Genomic DNA, 15,888 nt, shown 5'->3' with positions numbered 1-15,888 from the left:
ATGCCAAAAAATCATGATTGCCATCTCAAAGCGGTAGCTAATATAAATGGCGGCCAATCAAAGATGGCGGATGTAGAGTTTTATAAAGTAAACTATATCTCTGGAATTATTGATCCAATTTCATTAATCTTTTTTTTTAATGAAAGCTCTTTATATGTGCTATAAATATTGTTATTAGTACTTTTTCGATAAAATCAACTGTTAATAAGTAATTTAAAACAAGTTAAAAAGTAATCGTAAACGATTTACATAAAGCGCATTTCCACTTGCATTCATTTCCCATTTGTAAGATGCAACTTCTGTTAAAATCGTAAAATCCGGCCACAAATATGAAAGATAGCGTTGCACATGGGCAATCCATTTTTGACGTGCTACTTCAATTTCAGTTTATGGGAAGAATTTCATTTCAATGCTTTTCTAAATAAGAAAGTTGGAACTGCGCATGCGCAAACCTAAATTTTAAAACTGATGTTAGATTTTCCTTTGTTCCAAGCGCCTAAGTATCAAATTTCACTTAAATGGTTCCATAAATAAAAAAGTTGGCACTGCGCATGCGCAAAACCAAATTTTGAAATTGGCGTTAGATTTTCATTTATTCCAAGTGCCTATGTATCAAATTTCATTCAAATATTTTTATAAGTAAAAAAGTTTGCAATTCGGTTTATAAATGGTCGAGATGCGAAAAGGGCACTGTGAATTTTGAATCGATTCGATTCAACTTTTGGCATAGCGTATTATATAGCTAAAGCTATGCCCATATTGAATTTCATGCAATTCAGTTCATAACTAACGGAGATGTCAAAGCGATCGAACATTTCTAAACAAAGTTATCGTTCACACGGACAGATAGATGGACAGACAGACAAAGGAACAGACGGACAGACCAACCGGCAGGCGACAGATAGCAATGCAAAATTATAAACGATCTCTAGGATCGTTAATAAACGGCAAAAGTGTAAAATTATGGAACATGTAAAAAACGGTTTTTTGTTTTTTTTACAATAACTTTTTTTGTAAGCGGTACAGAAAAAATTCCTTCCTTGGTACAAGACTCGACACCATAACGAACCAAATAGCGAAAAAAGTAGAACAATAGCTCTTAAGATAAAAGAACTAGTAGCGTCGCAAAACGAGCGGACGGACGGACGGACAAAGTGGCCACAATAGCGCATTTTTTTTATTTTTGTGGAAATGCGCTAAAAATGTTTTTTTTTAAATTGTTTCCCGAATGTTCTTTACTGCCTGTATTAATACACAATGAATGGTAAAATTATGCGCATATTATGCAGAATATTAGTGAAAAATATGCAAACAGTTTTGATATACATTATATGCACACGTATACAAAATTATATATGTTGCATAATTTCTAATAAAAGAGGAATTACGATAAACACTAGCAATAAGATGTTTCTCTAAGTTTTCTGCACGAAATGATTGTCTCCTGTCGCTAAGAATTAATTTATAAGCACTAAGCAGAGAAACTATACTCTACATCAACTAAACTAATAGGTGCATTAGAAATGGACAAACTATTGGGAGCAATTTCCAAACCTTCCACAATATCACCCATCATCACCGTAGAGAAAGAGAAAGATAAAATAGTATGGAAATGATGAAATTAAACATCAATTAAATCAATAAATCTTCCTTTCGGCTTTTGCAGTATGTTTCATTATCGCGTCCGTTATAAAAATCCGAAAGAATGTATTAAAAATTGAAATTAAAGTCGATTAAACCTAACAAAAATTTAAATACATCTTAAAATATGCAATTCTATCATGTACCTAAATGCAAAGGATATCAAAATATGCAAGATACGCAAAAATAAATTCGGTTTAATAAATATTGCAAACCGAAGATACACAAAATCTCATAAGACAACCAAAAGTAAACGATTATTCACAGCTTTAGCTGATCAAACAATTGAATTAAAATAAAAATAATTACTAAATACAAAAATCATTGTAGTTACGTCTATAGATATATTGTAGCTGAAGAGCCATGATCAAATAACAAATGATGATGAAATTGGTATGTGCGGATTATGTTTCTAAACCTTCACTTCTCTACTTTAATTGAACTTGTATCTCAATTTGGACAACACTGGGTTCGTTGTAATTACAGGTGTAAAATTGGCTCTTTAATGGTGAAAAACTCCCTTTAACGAGTACTGGGAAAACCTTAAAGAAAGGCTTCAGATAAGCGACGCCTGTTCGATAAACACAGCACTTCCACTAACTTCCTCGTAAAACGTGACACACGTTTCCGCTTAACGGTAAACAAGAACTTTACAACTGACAAGACTGACTGTCTTGCAATAAATACGATCAAATACGGCTTTTAGCCATAACATCAGTAAAGAGTTTGTTAATATTGATGGAAAGGTGTATACTGTGCCGATAATTTGACATAAGTAGATTATTTAAAACAAAAAACACATTGGAAAATTGTACGTCAAAATCAAAGAGATGCTATTCCGGAAGCGGCAAAAAGATGAAAGAATACCCTAAGTTTGGCTTCCATATCACCTCACGTAGAATTACCAAGCTGGCTCTTGACAACTACTGTTTTAGCGGTGTGATAAAATTAAGCGGGTGCAAAAAAGCGGCAGCGTTGAGCAAGCACTCACCTTTGTTTTAATGGATTCCAGCAATGCATTGGCGTCTCGGTAGCGGTAGTTGGTCTGTGGTAGCAAAGATGCGATAGGAGCAGCACATAAACTTTCTTTCAAACGTCAAAACATAATAATAATGTCCCACTATTATATGTCGACCGAACGACGCAAGCCCCCTCCCTGGCCGCGAGTATCAAGCTCAACGTGTTCACACAACATTCAAACTAAATACTTAATATTCAAACAAATTGAAATAAATTCCCTTGCTGTTTCTAATAATTAAACAAAAATAAATAAAAATATTGTTTGGCATAACAACAAAAATTAAATATATTGGGAAGACCAAACAACTACCATTACGTAATGCTAATAACTTAAAGTGTACAAGCGCATGCAAACTACCAACTTGTGGATACGTCACTGAAGAAAAGGTAAGAAGTAGCAGATTTTAGTGTATATGAAACTTTTGAAAGTAACGAAGGGGTTGATTTAGTTTTCATTAAATGTTAAGAGTTGAAAAAAATTCCGTTCGTTTACTTCATGCATTAGTTACTAATTGTTGATTTTATCGGAAATGTAGTTATGACAATATTGTAGCACACACAAAAGCTTTCATTTAAGAAAATGATGAAGTCGGACCAATAGTTCGAAAGATAGGTATAGTTAATTTTATAAAACTCAACATCCGCCATCTTGGATTGGCCGCCATTTCTATTAGCTACCACTTTGAGATGGCAATTATGGTTTTTTTACATCCTAATATATGTGTCTAACCGTGGTAAAAAGGAAAATTGGTACCCCCAAATTATACCATTTCCTTAAATTTAGCCAGTTGGCCCATAGACTACAACCACTGGAAAGAAAAAATTTTTTATGACTTGTGGGTTTCAAGTCAATGACATCAACTTTCTTATTCCTTATGGACGCCATATTGGAGTTTTACATGAGGTAGAGAAAAAAAAATACAAAATCGGAGACACCAAATACTTAGTGTTTCATTTGTTTCATTAGTTCACAATGTATTTCTTATGGCCATAATTCCATGGCTGTGTTGATGGACACTATGGTAGATAATAAACGAAAAATGTTAAATAATTTTAAGTAAGCCATGGATTTATTGCTACAAGAAATACATTGTAAACTGCAATCAAGATTAATTTCCGAATGAAATACCAGACTCCGATTTTGCAATTTTTACTGTATCTATAGTAGTGACGTAAAAATCAATAAAAAATAAGAAAGTTGATAAAAAAAATCACGACGAGTTTGTTAAAATTATACCTCTTTGAAAATAAATGAACGCCAGGTCGTTAGCGCACTCTCGAAAATCACATTTTTCAGTTTTTTGACCAGAACTTCGCAATTTGTGGAGTTTGGAAACGAAAATTAATTAGTAGAAAATTCTGCATAGCCTTGCCAATTATTAAGCGACTTTGTTTCTTTCCGGTTTATGAGATCCCATAGTGAAAATGAAACTCAGGTGCTAAATTCTTGACAGAACAGCTTCCCAGCTCAAACTAGATATAAAACAAAAGTGTTTGACAGTTTTACGTCTAATGAACACTGCCAAGATTTTAATAAAACCAAAATAACAGTTTTAGCAAAAAAAATTTTTTGTTTTTTAACATTTTTTCTCCAGTTTTTTTTGTAGTAAAACCTACCATCATTTTTGTAAGTTGCACACAGAACAAAAAAAGTGTGGAAGTAACTCAAAATACTTTTCAAAACGAAAAGATTACTATACCAGGTTTTAAGTAGAATACCTCAGTGGCGAAAAAACCCCATACCTACTTACCGAAATAAAAAGGCAAAGAGTGTTTCGAATAACCGATCAAAAAAGACAAATTAAGAGAATTTTGGAATCGCCCTTCGGCGTAAATAGCTGTGCCGAAATGCGTATTTAGATTTATGTATCTTCACACTATTTTCTAACAATTGATACAAGTTCTCTTCAATTCTGTAACAAACAACTTTGTTTTTTTTTTATTTTTCTACATAAAAAAATTCTATTTCACACAATTATTCTCTAACCTAATACATTAGTAGTTACAATTATTTCTGTGAAGTCGTGAACTTCGAATGTTACATTAGCATTCGTTACTTGAAAGAGATGCAAAGAAATAAAAGGTGCAATTAGCCACCTGTCGTCTTAAAATATATATACCCCTGAGCGTAATAACACAAGTTACTTATTTGTTCGCAATTCTTCGGTTGGGCAATGAAATGAAACTTCAGAAAACGCTTCTTGATCTAGACGTTCGCCCTCATTGAACGAACGTCCAGTTCCTCGAGGTGTACAATGAATGATTTTTCTAACATGCAACTGAAAGGGTTTATCATAGAAAAATAACACACTGAAAGTGACAACAGAATTGCAGTAAACGAAACAGGCCGAGATGATGATAGGTATCGGATTCCAAAGCCACAAAAATTGTGACATCGCGTAACTGCCTAATGCGAAAGCATGGCAGAGGACGAATGCAGTGCACAACGTTAAGGGCAACTTTGAGTGCTCGAGGGACTGTTCTTTGTTCTTTCTCAAGACATTAAGAAAACGTATAGTGAGAATAGACATTAACAAAAGGGCTAGGGTTCCATAGCCACCCTTTCCCGCATTATCATTGAATTTGTGGCCTAGGCAACCTGTACTCAGAATTATAAGGAAAATTAAGAGAATTCCCCAAATTAATGCCATCGTAATCTTGTAGTAAACTCCAATCCATTTTGAAAATTTCGAAAAGTAGGCGATAATACACCAAGATATAAAAATAATGAAAACGGACACAATTATCAGAAAATGTAATACTAAGCCCATTTGGAGTAGAAAGCATACGTTCAAGTGATTCAATATTGAGACTAATCTGTAACCGACAGGTGTCACTAGCACGGCACAAATATCCAAAATTGCCCAGCTAACAATAAACACATTTAGCGCGGTTCGCAATTGCTTGAAACACAACATAGTGAAGATAATTGCCAGGTCGGCGAAGAAGGCTGCAGTACAGCATGTAAAAAGTATTACTTCGTGTGGTTCGATGCGGTTTATCCATGAATCTTTGACACTGGTTGTAGGTTCGGTCCTGCTATCTACGGTGGTGTAGTTCATTATATCTTCGTAGTCCATCTTGAATTTTTAAGTGTCTGAAAAATTGATCTTAATTAGTCTTTAGGTTCTTTGCTATATGGAAATTATGGTAATCGAAATAGATATTCCTTATAATACCCTGCTCCCACTTAAATTTTAAATCGAGGAATGGCACCTTAATACCTTTCCCGAATGGGATAAGATGAGATGCGTAGCCCTTAGATCGAAATCTGACGAAAAGTATAGTTTGGGATGGCTATTTAAGATGTAGTTAAGGGCTAGTAATTAATTATTAAAACTAGAATTATTTGAATTTAATTTACGTGAAAAATGTCTAAACGAATAAAGCAGAATCACTAAGACCTACTGAACTTTGCAATCCCAGCACAGATTAGAATTAATATTTTAAGAGGGTGTTAAATTTTGATTGCTAGACTAAATGATTAATTATTAATTTTCTAATTTAAATTTGCTCGGTTAATCGAAATATTGAAACGGTACTCACATTCCTATTTGTTTTACGTCAAGAGGCCCTCAGCCATCGTTTCTGATTTGTAATTGAAAGCAGCAAGCATTTGTGTCCCTTCCATTAATCCGGCCTCACGCACGTGATATTCGTCATGAGCGAGAATACACTGGCTTGAAAGTTCTTCCGTAAAAGCAGCCCACTATCGTATTACTTGTTGCTAATTGACAGTAGGTACGTTTCGTTTCCGTGGGGATTTCCACAGATAAATTTTTTGGTGAGCACTTAAATGCGCCAATAATAATTAATTAGCAATATTGACCATGCTAAGATATCATGAATTGGTTTTCATTTCAAAACAAACTATCCTGTGTAATTCTGACAAGAAAAAAATATTTGCAAAGACGCATGCTATATGCACCCTTCATAGAGGGGCGTATATCATTTTTTCAATGACTGGTTGGAATATGGACAAGAACCAATCTAGATTTATGGATTAAAAAGGCTTGTAAGTGAATATTGTTGGCATATCTAATGTTTTCAAATTGTTCAGTATGGGTGCTTTTTTATGACCATTACCTACTGGGGAAATGAAGCCTTGTTTGGACGTTTTATTTAAAAAACTCTTTCTGAAGACCTTAATTTAGCTCCCAGCCCTTTCGGAAGGTGGCGGAATAATCAAATGAAGTAGGGAGTTTGGGCGTATAACTCAGGAACGTTTCCCATTGTTGGTTTGTTTGTATTTTTCAAATACAAGAACCCATCGGGAAAATTTGCCGTCAAACAAAAGTATATCCTCGAGATGGAAAGTGAGTAAAAAGAAATAATTGTACATTCCAATGACATCTGCCATTCACATTAAAAATGGGACGCGGAGCACTCAATAAAATGAACTTCAGAACAGTTTTCATCGAAACGACGGTACCTTGCTATTTTGGATGTCTAAATTAAATACCCCTAGAATTTTCAGAAGTTTTATGATTCCTATAGCTTCTGCTATAACATAAAGTTTTGTATTACACACGACAATAAAAGGAAACTAACAATCTCATGCAAGTTAAGTCACTCGAGGGTTAAAACAGCCCTTTATCGCCTTCTTGCACAAATATAGATTGCCAAACTTATGCATTTCATTTAGGTATACCGCCATATATTATAATTATATAATTAATAGTGGAATAGCACTGGTTTAATGGACACTAAGCTTTTTGGAATCTAAGCGAGATGTGTTGCGTAAACCTCAAATTGATGTCCATGTGCAATAGAGTTGTGTCGATTCTAGGACAGATGTCATTTAGATACCGTTCATGATCGTTTTTCTTTCCAAGTTTCAACTAAGATAGCGACGAATGTTGAGGGGTTATATTTAAGCAGTTAAAAGCTGTCGCTGACTGAAAAACACTATTGGCCCTAGTATGGAGCTTTGGGGGGCTCCTTGTGTGATATGTAGGCAAGTGGGTAATCTATGCTGATATTTAACAGTTTGTATTCCATTCTGATGATAAATAAAATAAATCGAAAATGGCGCAACAGACGTAATAACTTACAAATCGAGATGAATGATTAGATTAAAGATGCAATATATCTTCCAATGCCAATGAGTTCGTTAGGATGTTGAGGGTTTTAGTGTTTGTTGACTTGAGTTTTAATGGACCAGAGTGTAGATTACCTACATGATCTTTTATGCCGCCCTATTTTCATCTTCGATTAAGCTCTGTGCAGCTAAATGAGGGCAATAGTCCACGTAGAAAAGGAAATTGTGACGTCTGATGGCATTTCTCAACGTTTGCAAAGGAAGTCACGATTCATTAATCAAGACATAGCATTTTACCTTAATTATACATTTACGCTGGGAGGATGTATAAAATTAACAATCGGTAACTTAATAGTGGGCCGCTTCGCGAATAGCATTTTATCTTACTCGATTTGCGCACATTTTTTTATCGTGGTAATTTTCCCCGTAAAACAATACCGAATTAATCCGACGATTGTCATGACAAACACACAAAAACCTACATGGCACGAGATGAACACACACAATAAATTGAATGCACTCATTACGTTTATCGTCATCGCGCCATATAATGCCTGTTGAGTAGTTTTTACTTACGCTTTGTGCACGAGATTGATGGTTAATTGTTGGCTGTGAAAAAATAAACGTAAGTAATTTAAGTTTCAAACACTGGCTGTGAGCGCGATTGAAATTGTTTCAGGTTGTAAAATTAAGCACATCCTGAACTAATTTTACTATATTATTTCAAATGGCCTTTCATTGTCAATGCCAACGTTTGTAGTGCAAGCTAAGAAGAAAATCGCAGCAACTTATTTTCTTCATTTCTTTAGTTTATGCCAAACCACCAGAAGGGTTTGAAAACCTTATTGGGCTACCACAAATGCAACCACTAACCACTTCAATGAAGTACTCCTGTTCGCACTTGTTAAAGTTGGCCCCTGGAATTCCGTGGAGTTAACGACTCAAAATAATCAAATCCACCTCGTTTCCATAATTACAACGCACCGTACTTTGACATGTGAAAAATTCACGTATTTCTGCATGTAAAATTTATTCGTGAACCTGCTCAAAATCCCTCTTGTCAACTGAAGACGTTTCTTTTTTTTTAAAGAAATCGGCGCTCCAGACAAAATTGTCTGGAAAAGTATAATTTTGTATCGTGGAGACCTTCGACTCTATATAAACGCTGCCTACGTCCACCAAATTTCCCTACTAACTTTGAATCTTATTACAGGTAACTTGAAATGGACTACGAGGATGTTATCAACATGACCGAGGTCGTGGACAGCTCTGGAGCAATAACTCCCGCACAGTCAAGAAAAGATATTTCGCACGAGATCGTGTTCCTAATTTGTTGCACAGTTGCGTTCGTAGCCGACGTCGCCATAATATTCACCATACTCCGCTTCAAGCAGATGCGAACCGTGCGTAACATCCTAATAGCCAACTGGGCCGTTATGGATTTATGCTCCCTGTTGGTCACCCCGAGCGGTTACAGGATACTTTCAATTTTTTACGAATTTTCCATTTTTAAAAGGGCGGAATGTCTGTTACACGCATTTGGTGCAGCGTTCCACTACGCTGTTGTTATGTGTGTCTTTATACTTCTGGTGGATTGGTGCATCGCCGCGTTCTTTCATAACGCGTCCAGGAAGATTCGACCATACTACAAATTTGCTCTGGGATTTCATTGGGGAGTATTTATATTTTTTACCGTCCTCTACGGGACCCCTTGTCAAAATAAATACAGTGCATGGGGGATGCAAATTTTGCATGCTATCATAGCATTCTTCACATTAGCTGTCTTTCTGATTTTTATGATCATCCTTAGAATTGTGCTTATGGTACAAAAGTGTAGAAAGAAGCCTTTGGAATGTCCAAAGCTGTCATTACACCTAGCCACTGGATTTATGATGTGCTACATACTGGCCTTCGCAAATATTCTCTTCATTGAATTTTTACGAGTACGCCATCCACTATTCGCAATGATTTCGGCCTGCATGGTCTTCTGTAACGCGATTCTCAACTTCGTTTTCTTATATTTTTGCGATACACATTTTCAAGCTCATTTCAATCAAGTGATAAGGTGCAACTTCCAGAGATACAATAACCAAATTACTGAGTTAGACGATCACTTCAGCGAAGTTTCATTTCATAATCCTTCTGAACAATTAATAAACAATAGCCGTTAAATGTGTTTGATGTTGTCAATAAAGTATTGGAATAGAAAACATTATTTTACTTTTCCCCTTTCCGATCACCTACTATCCTGTTTAGGTTTTAACTGACAGAAGGGAGAACCGAAACCATTTCTTCTCAGAACCGGCACTTACGTTTCCGGGCCCTTTCAGCTGCTTTTATCACTATTTACCTCATTTTCTATGGAGAAGAAACATTAGAATCGAGAACCAGTTTTGCGCCCAGCCGTCATCACCATTACCGACCGAATGAAGAAACTACTTTGGACCCCTCAGGCCGTGTTGTTAGAATTGTGACCGCTTACGTTTATTTCATCATCATATAGCAAAGAATTGATACGTGGGCAACTGTTCTACCCTGGGGGTCAATTTTTGAGCGCTCGCAAATGGGAAACGTATACGGAACAATACGAATAGTAGTTTGTTTCAAATTTTGACAGCACGTTTCTTTGCGCGCTCTTAAAATATCCTTCGCTTTTTTGCGAGCGGTAGATAGCTGGCGTAATTTGATATTCGAATGCGTTTTGCTTTGAATATAAAGTATAGTGACCAGTTGATCGTCAATTTTAAAAATTTTATCGAAAATAGAAGAATTGATAAACGTTTTGGCCATTCAAGATTTTAGATTTTTTACGTAATTTGGTTTTCCGGGAACTATAGGGTGCATAGACTCCACGCATGTGCCCATTTTTCCTCCGAAAATTGAGGATCCGGAGCATCCTGAATATTTATATATAAACCGAAATGGTTACCACTCTATTAATGTGCAGTCGGTAAGTTTAAAGAATGGAAGATGAGTGGATAACGTTACAAAAATGTTGTTAGATATGTGACAGCAGCCTCAACATTCTAAATGTGAACGCAAGGTATCCGGGAAGTAGGTACTAACGATGCATATAGATATACCTATATCAGAAAAAACTCGTTGTTGATCCATTCTCTAAATGGGGTGATGAACCATATAGGAAATAGACGACTCAATTCCTCAAAGGGGAAGGTTTTGAGGAATTGAGTTTTCCTATTTATGGAATCAATCAAATGTCCATGGTCTTATGCAGCAATTACATCGATTAGTATTGGGTGTGTGACACATTTATTAATAAATGTAGTTCCTTACACTTTGGGGAAATACTTATTCTTTACAGGAGATTCGGGATATCCCCTTCGCTCTTGGTTGTTAACACCTTTTAATAATGTGGAACCAAACACTCCAGAAAGCCGTTACAATAATCTCCACAAAACAACAAAGGCAACAATAGAGATGTAATGGTTTGTTAAAGAAGCAATTTCGTTTTTTATTAAAGCATCGATTTCTTCATTATACCTATACTCCAGTCGACGCGCCGCTTCGCTCTAGTGAGCGGTACCCTTTATTTTTCACATATTCCACCAGCATAGTTTTTTGCTTTTCGGAATCATTTGCACCTCTCTTTTTTAAACTGTCCATTATAATAACGAGGTACAATTATATACACCTCTTTAACCATAGAACAGATGGAATGAGAATAAATACGAAATTAGATTTAATTTTGCGAAATGTCAATTTTAATTCAGGTGTTGTCAAATCTATCAATCGCATCTTTACGATGATCGTAAGTAAAGTTGCGAATAATAGAAACTGTCACTCAAAAATTGATTGTTTTCTTGACATTCGTAACTACGTACACGTAACTTTGCGTATTCGCAAAAAAACGATCGCATCTCAAAAATTGACCCCCTGGCCCAATGCATTTTAGGTATATACTTAATGTAGATATTAAATTTTTTGACACATCTAATGCTCTTGTAATTTACACGGAAATAAACAATTTAGCAGCCTGTAAAAACGATCAAGGTTTTCCCAATGCAGTAGGTAGTAGACCGAGGTATCGAATAGGTTTCTAAGGTTTTGCCCTCTAAAATCAGGTGAAAAAGGTTCGATAGACAAAAAACGTATTTTCTAGTAGCTCTTGGGTTGAAAAATTCGAAAAAACCACAACCGTCAAGATCTGGCCACCAGAATGGAAGGTAGAGTCATGAGTGATTTTTAATAAAAGCAAAGAGTTATAATCTTGTGATATAAAATCAAATGAAGTAAAAAGTTGGCACGGTTCAAGAGCAGACATTTTAGAATTAGAAAAAGTTGGAACTATCAAAATCTGACCACCAAAATAAAATATGAAGCAAATATACTGACTGACTTTTTATACAGCAAAGAGTATACGTTTTCACGTGCAAAATAATGCGATTAAAAAGGTGGCGGCATCTCGACAATAAAAGCATCTAGTTTTTTGAAAAATTTACGGCTACCAAGAGTGATCATCAGAAAAAAGATAAGGCAATCAAGTTGATTTTCATAACAGTATTAGCCTTCAAACGCAATTAAATAAAAAAGTAGAAAGATAGGTACTTTCTAGTAAATTTTGTCTCCAAAATATTTATTTATTTATTTATTTATTGTCCCTCTTGTTCTAGGCTCTCAACAGGCTTACGCCCAATTACAGCGTGACCCGCATACTGCTTTTTAGAGGTGCCCCTGCAGAAGGTGATAAGTTGTTCTATACTACTCCGTTATTTACCTTACGAATTAGGAAAACTGCAGGAAAACCTAATTCGGAGTAGTCGGCAGAATGCTTGAAACTGATGTAAGGAAAATCCCATCTCTGCCACAGATGAAAAATTCACCTCAAACCAGCTTCGAACACCCGACCTCCGGATTTATACCCCAACGCTCTACCACTGAGCTATAATGCCGGCTTAATATCACCACCAGAATAAAATATGGAGGCATACAAGTCATACAACTGGTTTTTAAAGTGTAGTATTGTCGTTTAAGGTTAATCAAATAGAAGATAGTGGTGTTAGATCGATCGAAAAGTAGATTTTGATCTGTAAAATTAAAACTTTGAGAATTTGAAAATATCCTTTTCGTCGATCTGAGACCACTATTTTTTATTCGATTAACTTCAGACCAAAATATTATACTCCTTGTTGATTGAAAACCAGTAAGGCTCTATATGGCATTACAAAAAAGAGTGTACTATTTTAATCTGTTTGAAAAATATAAAAATGATGTAAGGAAGCAGTGGGTCGTTCTTAACGATGTTTTGGGGGATAATAAAGTAAAATGCGAAACGGAATACATTGTATCTACTGATGGCCTTGTAGTCACCGAACCTGAAGACGCTTCAGAAGCTTTCAATGGTTTTTTTGATTCTGTAGTTGAAAAAATCCGCGAATCCTCCAACTTGTCATTTACAAACAGTGCCGAGTACTACCATCTATTTCCAACTACATCGGTTGAGAAATCTTTTTTCTGTCGCCCCACTTGTAGACAGGAGGTAGAAAGTGTCATACAAGACCTAAAATTTAATAAAAGTCCGGGAATTGATGGTATACCGGTGAATACTGTGAAAAATGTCAGCGATATCATTTCGCCAATCATTTCTGATTTTTTTAATTCTAGTGTAGAAACTGGTAAATTTCCGGATCCACTCAAAAAAGCACTAGTGATCCCACTGCACAAAAAGGGCGATGTTACAAACATGAATAATTATAGGCCAATTGCATTACTTTCTGTATTTGCTAAAATTTTTTAAAAACTCATGAAAAAACGTTTGCTAAACTTTTTAAAACTTAATAAGATACTAGTCGGAAATCAATATGGTTTTCGAGAGGGAAGATCAACTGAAGATGCGTTATTAAATTTTTGTTCAATGCTTTTTGATGGGCTTAATAAGCGACAATATGTTAGCAGGATTTTCACTGATATCACTAAAGCGTTTGATTCTGTGGATCACGATATTTTGTTACATAAATTATGGACTGTAGGTATTCGGGGTATTTCGTTAGAATGGTTTAAGAGCTATCTACAAAATCGGACACAATCTGTACGCTATAGGGGAGCAGTAAGTAAATCATTGCGGAATGTTTCTGGTGTTCCTCAAGGATCAGTTCTTGGTCCAATTTTATTCCTTATTTACATCAATGACCTGTGTGCAGCTAACCTCCGCGGAAGTTTAACTTGCTTTGCAGATGATGTGTTACTCGGCACAAGCCCCGGAACAATTGCAACATTCGATGCAGGCCGATTTAGATAAGTTAAGGTTGTGGTTCAATTACAACAAAATGGTTTTAAGCACCAAAACCAAGCTTCTACAGTTTTCTCTAAGACGTCACTCAAAAAGTATTAATATTTATTTTAAATGTCAGAATTGTTTATCTCATGAGCTATACTGCGAAAGGTGTGTAAAAATTGAACAAGTTGAAACTATAAAATATCTTGGTATTACCCTGGATAACTGTTGCAATTGGCAACCTCACATCAATGCGTTCAAGCGTTATATGTATATGGCAATGAGAAAATTCTATTTGTTAAAATGTATCTGTCCGCAACCTATCTTGAGGAACGTTTATTACTCACTGATAAACTCTAAGTTGCAGTACGGTATATGCGTGTGGGGCGGTACATATTTGTCGTCCATAAAACCATTACTTGTTGCTCAGAAAAAAATAATTCAAATGATTTCTGGTGTGTCAATGTTACATTCGTCATTTCCCTTATTTGTTTCATTAAAAATACTGCCATTAAGATACATGTATGTGTTTCGTGTTTTAAGAATGTTCTATCTTAGGAGTGGTTACATAGAGGGTAATTATAACGTTCACTCAAACAGATTGAAATCTAAGAACCTTGTGTGGACTACTAAGCCAAACATCGAGGCCTATAAGCATTTTTATACATACTGTGCACCATATTTATTTAATAAATTACCAAGCCACTTATCTAGTATAAGAATATGTACGAAATTTACAAATAATTTAAAATCGTGGTTACTAACAGTTTGCGACGTAGAAATTCTTTTTTTACAATAGGTACACCATTTATTTATTTGTTTATTTTTATCTTTCTTTTTCGTTAATCTTTAAATAGTGTATTCTTCGTAGGTATAACTCTTTGCCTTTGTCTCCATCTTGCTTGATTTTTACTGTGATAACAAGAAGATAGGTTAATAGGCGTATCATTTTCTTATCTAAAGTTTAACTTTCATTACACCGTTACAGTAGTCTATAAATCTCTCGCCACTTATATCATTATTACTGCAATTTTTAAGTTCTTTTTTCTCCGTAGTAGTGTAGTGCATTTGGAATTAATATTAACTTGGTTTTTTTAAGTGATGGTAACCTCAACACAACAGTAATTATTTAATGAGGTACCTATCTGCGATTCATCTAGTCTTATTTACTTGTTTTAGTTTATTATTTTTTTAGAACATATTGTTATTTTTTGTTTGTTTTTGTGTATATCCAATTATGAACGTGGAAATAAAAGTATCTATCTATCTATCTATTTTATTCTGGTGATCAAATTCACAAAGTTTTAAGTTTACAGGTGAAAATCTACTTTTCGATCAATCTAACACCACTATCTTCTATTTGATTAACTTTAAACGACAATACTACACTCTCTACTACTTTAAAAACCAGTTTGATGGCTCTATATTTTATTCTAATGGTGATATCCTGGAGACAAAATTTACTAGAAAGTATCTCTTGTAAGTACTTTTTTATTTGATTGTCTTTGGAGGCTAATACTATTTCCTGTTATTAAAATCAACTTCATTGCTCTATCTCTTTCTGATGATCACTCTTGGGAACTGCAATTTTTTCAAGAAACTAGATGTCTTTACTGTCGAGATGCCATCACTTTGTTATTCGCATGATTTTGAAAGAGAAAATTTATACTCTTTGTTGTTTAAAAAATCCGTCAGTATCTTGGCTTCATATTTTATTTTGGTTGTCAGATCCTCGATCCTAATCTTTCTTCTCCATAGAAATTCAAGTACTCATAAAAGCAGCTGAAAGGGCCCGAAAACGTAAGTGCCAGTTCTGAGAAGAAATGGTTTCGATTATGTTTTCGGTTCTCCCTTCTGTCACTTAAAACCTAAACAGGATAGTAAGTGATCGGAAAGGGGAAAAGGAAAATAAGGTTTTCTATTCCAATACTTTATTGACAACACAAACACACAT

At 35.1% G+C, this 15,888-nt stretch overlaps 2 protein-coding genes across 2 annotated transcripts; one reads left to right on the top strand and one right to left on the bottom strand.

Annotated features, from left to right (window-relative positions):
• Nucleotides 1–4,591: 4,591 nt before the first annotated feature.
• LOC116175991 lies at nt 4,592–6,550 on the bottom strand. Its single transcript, XM_031494404.1, has 2 exons — nt 6,208–6,550; nt 4,592–5,758 (listed from the first exon to the last, which is right to left on the bottom strand). Exon 2 carries the CDS (start codon nt 5,739–5,741, stop codon nt 4,803–4,805), a length of 939 nt encoding a protein of 312 aa, XP_031350264.1. The 5' UTR covers nt 5,742–5,758; nt 6,208–6,550; the 3' UTR covers nt 4,592–4,802.
• A 1,590-nt stretch (nt 6,551–8,140) lies between these two features.
• On the top strand, nt 8,141–9,912 carry LOC116175990. Its single transcript, XM_031494403.1, has 2 exons — nt 8,141–8,327; nt 8,916–9,912. Exon 2 carries the CDS (start codon nt 8,926–8,928, stop codon nt 9,871–9,873), a length of 948 nt encoding a protein of 315 aa, XP_031350263.1. The 5' UTR covers nt 8,141–8,327; nt 8,916–8,925; the 3' UTR covers nt 9,874–9,912.
• The last annotated feature ends 5,976 nt before the right edge of the window (nt 9,913–15,888 follow it).

The sequence above is a fragment of the Photinus pyralis genome, unplaced genomic scaffold (assembly GCF_008802855.1).
Source record: "Photinus pyralis isolate 1611_PpyrPB1 unplaced genomic scaffold, Ppyr1.3 Ppyr1.4_LG7, whole genome shotgun sequence".
Lineage (NCBI taxonomy): Eukaryota > Metazoa > Arthropoda > Insecta > Coleoptera > Lampyridae > Photinus > Photinus pyralis.
The sequence above is the reverse complement of the archived record's forward strand: the minus strand, read 5'-3'. Positions and strand labels throughout refer to the sequence as shown.